The following is a 6,156-nucleotide window of genomic DNA, read 5'->3' on the forward strand; positions in this document are numbered from 1 at the left end:
AAAAGCAGGAAGGGGTGAGAGAAAAAGGTCTTTTGGAATTCTTGTCTCATGCGGTTTTATACCTTTTGGCTGTCTTATATTGTTGTTGTCATTTTGCGTGGACTTTTGACAAGCTTTTTTTTTTTTTTTTTTTTTTGAATTTATACCCGATCGAATTGTACTTTTCGTGCTCTTGACAAAAGCCATGACTTTTTGAGGGTGTCGTACGAGATCGTTAATCGTATTCCGGGGTCTGTTGTGTTTTTGGGATCTTTGAGGGGTCGCGGGGGCTGGATGTAAGGGAGGGAAAAAAAAGGGATTCCCTACCGTCGTATATTTTAGGGTGAAATTGTCCGAGAAGCGTGCAACTATAGTCACAAAGTTGTAACTAATTCGGCGCTCGCAGTAAATTAGTTGGGGCGGTTGACAAAAATATGTTTAGTGGCTTCGCGTTACACTACGGCTCTTATTACCGGGGGACGGAGATCTCTGCAGGTTCCTGGGCTGGGTTTTGACTTTTTCTTTTTTTTCGTGAGACGGCTGAAGGGTGACGAGAAGACGGAAAAAAAAAAATCTGAGGAATCTTAAAGCGTGAAAGATCGTCGCGAATGATTCATGACGTTTTTGATTTTTAAGGTTTTTTTTTTTCAAGTTTTTTTTTTTCTCTAATAATTTTTTTTTCTTCTAAGCCGTATTTTCGTCTCTTCCTCATTCGCCTGTCTCCACGTTGCTCTTACGCTTGGACAATCTCCAAAATTTTATCAGGGTGCAAGGTCAGCCGACTTCAGTCAATCCGTTAACTCATTTAAGCATGCGATATGAATTTTCGAGATTTGGTGCATGTTTTTTTTTTTTTTATTTTATCTTTCGAAACTTTGTCGCCGCGTCTTTGCGAAATGACTAATTTGATGCGGTTGAGGGAAAATGAGGAATTCGGTATCGTAATTTAAATTGCATGATTTTTATTAAATTTTGATAATACTTTTTTTTTTCACCGTCATTCATATATATTTATTCCATGTAATTTTTTGCTCTCCATTATCATAACACGCAACAACGCTCTATCCTCGTTGACCTCAAATCTCCAGATTGAACTTTCATAAATCACCTGGGTCTCCGTCTTTACGCGGATTAGAGCCGTTAATACGAGTCCCTGACCTAGACCAATTCGTAGTTGTGCCTTCGGCAGACGATGGAGCTCCTATCTATTCGAAGCGAGCGTTTACGATAAATTCAGTATTTCATTGGATAGCACCAAAGTATCTAATCGAACGTCCAGCGATGATAGCAGTATTACGCAAGGTATCTTAAACAATGGTTCAGATTGATCCTTATGTAATTTCAATTATACGTGTCTCTCCGAGCTGCCGTTATAAAATATTAATGTCAATTGGGGAAAAAAAAAAAAAAGAAATTCAAGCTGACAACCTTGCAATGCCTATCAGAGCCTACAGCGACCTATAGAGTTGCAGCAGCTGGGATGATTTTTTTTTTTTTTTTTTTCAAATCTATATACTATGATTTTTTTTGAATCAGTCTATAAATAATAGCAATGTAATAATTTTACATACCGATTGCGTAACTATGTATCGATGACCCCGTTGATCCTCGTATTTTAGCCGGTCGACCGGTCGTGTGATAAATCGACGATCATTACGCCGACTCGTGTATCGTTGACGTTTTGGGTAATTGTTTTTTTTTTAAATAATCATTTTTTGCCTTTCTCCGTGCATATCGATAAATAATTAAGGACTCAATCACTCGACGCACTTCGAAGATGTCATCGCGGGTGATCGACAACCTTTCGACTTGACGTACATTGATTTGTTATAAGTAAATTAAAAGAAATTTTGTAATCTGAGGCAATCACCGAAATACGTAAGCAGATTTTTCGTAAATCCTGCAAAGAGAGTACTGTGCACTGCGATACAAGAAATCTTGTTACTACCAATGTAAATCTGTATCTCGGCCGAAATTCTTTTTTCAATTCAGCATATGTGTAGTTATTTGGACACAGGGTATATATGCACTCACGTTAGTACCTACATCCCCATCTAAGAAATCCAAGACTTGAGATCTTCCGGGTCGTTCTCATGCTCGAGTCGAGTGGTTAATTTTTTTCCGAAAAAAAAAGAAAAAAAATTGTCTCGTGTGAACCCAGCAATTAATTAGGGAGACAAATTCCACTCGTGACGGATGGAATATCTTGAAAATCGAATTTGAGTTTGGTATCAGTGCGTGGTGAGGGGGCGTTGAAAATTTTCATTGGAGAAAAAATGAAAAAAAAATTTTTTTTTTCAAATATCTTTCTCCCCTATATTATTCCCTTAACGTTTTCGTACTTTAAAACCAGCCTCGTATAGGCGGACGAGCTGAGTTTGAAAAAGTCTGTTTAAGTGGTTCTTCAGCGCGAGCTGGTCTGCGGTTACACATGCTACATCCTATACTTTCGACCTGACTAACTGGCAGCGGCCAGGAACGCCAACGCCGGGGCCTTTTAACATACCGCGGGCACTCGAGTGTTTCTGTACGGCGGCGCTACGCTCGTAGAATATAACTTTAACCGACCAGACACCCTGCAGGAGCCTCTGACACTTTCGTATTAAGGTATAGGAGCGCTGTCATGCATCATCCTGAGAACCCCGTACCACGTGGCCGCTCCTAAATTAATCAGTTAACTTTGCGGCGCCGCGTCGACCCTGTTTCATCGATTTGACATACGGTATATATTTGTAGGTTAAGAAAAAAAAAAATTCCCTTAACAAATTTTCCTTACGGATCGATCCCAGATTCGTTGTACATCTCGATTTAAAAAAAAAGGAATTCCTCGCGGCGCGTCACGCATCGGCGAGTGTCTTCCGTTGGTCGAGACTTCGCGCGCATGCGCACTGGGCTGGTCGTTAATTTCAAATCCGCAGCGTGAAGTTCGCCGTGAATCGTAAAAGCTCAAGGCAATCGGGCACTTACCAACTTCACGTTTTAAATCCCGATCGGTCTGGCTCGACTTTATGGGAAATCTATATATGCTAATACACCAGTAGAAGCGAGGAGACCGAAGAAAATAACAGCCTCGGCCAGCAGATTAGAAGAAACTTACAGCTGTACGTAACTAACTCTCACCTGTACCTTCTGTACACGGCTACGGCGCGATTACCCTTGGTTGCCACGCGGATAGACTGATTGCGAATATTTTTTGTTGTGATTTAATTTTAAAAAAAGATTTTTTTTCTTTATTTTGCATAATAAAAAATTATGTCTCGCGTAACCGACGATTTTGACGATTTCGATTAGATTCGAATTTCCCGCCGAATATTTATATCGGTTACCGGCTCTTCTTCGTCACGGCGGAGCTCAATGGAGGGATACGGACGGCGCGTATCGTTGCGCCTATGCACGACTTGCACATTCCGCTGTTCCGTTTTGAAATCCCATGGCGATTCACCGATGGCGTCGTAAAGACGCGGGAGCGCAACCTGAACCATGGTGCCACGCGAACCTCGACTCAAATCTGCATCAGCAACATCTCTCTTTGCTTATATAATATCCGATTGCTTCCCAGTCCTGAACTCTGCCAACGGACTCGGCTGACCTCTTCGTCCTTCTTGGCGCTTCCTCTCCGAGTAATACGAAGCCATGGGCATATATATATATACACACACACACTCGTCCTATACACTCTGTTCAATATTACGTTACTTGGGCTTTGATATAATTGAAGTTTGATAGCGGGGATAATGGCACTGTACTTTCCTTCTAGCATCCCTGTATATAATCGTATATACGTATATACGTATATACGTATAGACACGGATTTGACGTTACTGGCAAAATTTTCCTTGTATATAAAAGAAGCGGCATAAAGTTAACGAGGAATTTATGTGGGATTTTCAAACGATTTAGAAATTAGTTTCTTTTCTTTCGCTTCGAGTGTCATTTAGGACGTGTATATATACATATATATTTTTTTTTTAGAGAAGCCAGTTTTTTTCAATGAAATGTTTTTGGTCAGGTGATGCACGTGGAATGCTTGATTAAGAACTTGTCGAGGGTAACGTTTGCCCTCGTTATTATCGATAACGCCGGAAACCCTGATAACGCCATGTCCGCCTACTCGTACTCCCTCTTCCTTTCTTCTCCGTTCGGCTTGTCGTTTGTTCGTGGGCGTTTTATTTTATTTTTTTTTTTACTTATTGTTTAGTTCAGAGTCAATGGATTTCGGCGATGCCGAAATTTTTTGTACGAATACCTCACGAACATAAGCGAACCGGAAGTACCAGGTTGAGGCTCGCCAGGTTGACCTGATTCATGACGAAATTCTGAAAAGCAATCAGGAAACGCTTAGCGTCCGTCGGACAGTGAGGCTTGTCGTTAAAAAATAAATGAGCGGCGTCGCGACGCCTGAGGTTGTTTATATCTTTGATACGTGGTCTAAGAAAAATTTGAAAATATACCTGCGGTCGCGGATGGTTGAGGGATTTTAAAATTTTGTTTCGAGACCAGGACGGGAGTAAATTCTTGGCTTTCGAATAATCGACAAATCTTGCATACAAACAGCTCCGACGCTTTTCTCCATGCTTTTCACTTTATTTTTCGTACTCACTTGTACTGTGTATCCCATCCATGCATATTCATTGTCACGTATGCACGCTGTGGGAATGAAAAAAGTAAAAAAAAAAAGGTGGTAAACCAACCTAACAATTATTCCAGCTAACACGTTAAGGAGGCCACTGATATCAGCTTTGACAGTAGGGAAAAAAGAAAAAAAAACAAAGTCCACACGCATTACGTCACGTCGCATTTACTTCGCACGAGGAATTCTTGGGTCTAAGGTATTATTAGTGGATAAAAAATACAATGAAGAATATATGGGCGCGAAGGTTATGTCAGCGATTGGGGAAAAAAAGAAATATAAGTGACGTTGAAAATTCTTTAAACGAGTCTCTGGTAAATTCGCCAAAAGTGTATCAGGCTTCTTGACGCGTCTCTGTGTCAACAAGCGGCGAGCTGACAAATTGCTCAATCGCCACGAACGAGAATGACACGGCGCGTCGCACGATGGAAAATTTCCCCGATCCTCCACGAAAGGTGCACTCAAGGCCATACACTTGGCTTATGGATAATATTCACACGAAAACGAACGGCTCCGATATTTTCTTTCCCAGCCAGCTTTTTATTACCATTGATTTTCCCTGTGAACCCGAGCGCCAAGGAGATCCTGTGTGCCTCCTGTAGCGCTGTCGCGCGTAGTACACCAAAGTCCTAACAGATGGCGCTGGCATAGATATAAATAAATATGGTAAAATCGCATGTACCAAACAGTGCACAACATCGAAGCGGAGTACTTTACGGAGGGCAGAGAGTGCGTGAACTGCGGTGCAATTTCCACGCCGTTATGGCGAAGGGACGGGACCGGCCATTACCTCTGCAACGCCTGCGGACTCTACCACAAGATGAACGGCATGAATCGTCCTCTAGTCAAACAACCACGGCGCCTGGTAAGCAAGGGAGCAATGATCCGGCCCTGGTCCTGCACTCTATTGTACGACAAACAGAGATTAGGAGCTGTTTGATTGTAAAGAAACATTAAAGAAAAAGAAAAAAAGAAAAGAGACGTACGATCAATTTTATATTTTATCATTGAAAAGCATATATATCAATATATATATATATTTTGTAATTATTATTTTTCTTTGCGTAAACGTAACAGTGGAGTGCTTGACCTTCGGGCTAGAAATGCCTCCAGTGGCGACCAGGAGCCTATGTGGAAATTCGCCCATGGTGTTGCCCTTCGTAACCGCCTTTATTACGATTGTTGCGAGTGAACCTTTTTTTTTGTTGTTGTTGCTGCTGCTGAATGAACTTGAACGATTTTTGTTGTTGTTCCTTCTCTTCTTCCATTCTGTACTTGATCTCTTTTGTCGTTCCACGCGCAACGGGGGACGACTAAAGCGATCGTCGTCGTTGTCGTCGATGCACAGTTTTTTTTGTTCTTTCTTTTTTTTTTTTTCTTACGTGAACGCGCATCTGCTTTCGTGGATTACCCTTAACGTTTGGACTCCTGTCTGTTTCAGTGGCGGACCAGGGCGATTTCTACAAAGGCATCTATGGGTATAGTGGCGTCCGTCGCGTCGTCGAGGAGAAATCGAACCGCCGTTTGGTAGGTGTCACCACCGCCCT

General features: G+C 41.8%; 1 protein-coding gene across 3 annotated transcripts in view; it reads left to right on the forward strand.

Moving 5' to 3' along the window:
• The window catches only part of LOC107263966 (box A-binding factor), a 43,244-nt gene that overhangs the window by 32,527 nt on the left and 4,561 nt on the right, over positions 1 to 6,156 (forward strand). The window contains exons 6-7 of one of the 3 annotated variants that reach the window (XM_015731707.2): positions 5,299 to 5,474; positions 6,051 to 6,136. In XM_015731707.2, the coding sequence (XP_015587193.1) occupies positions 5,299 to 5,474; positions 6,051 to 6,136 (262 nt within the window). The remainder of the gene's footprint in view (positions 1 to 5,298; positions 5,475 to 6,050; positions 6,137 to 6,156) is intronic. The other 2 variants (XM_015731704.2, XM_015731706.2) reach the window with 2 other exon arrangements.

This window comes from Cephus cinctus, unplaced genomic scaffold (assembly GCF_000341935.2).
Source record: "Cephus cinctus unplaced genomic scaffold, Ccin1 Ccin1_scaffold0168, whole genome shotgun sequence".
NCBI lineage: Eukaryota > Metazoa > Arthropoda > Insecta > Hymenoptera > Cephidae > Cephus > Cephus cinctus.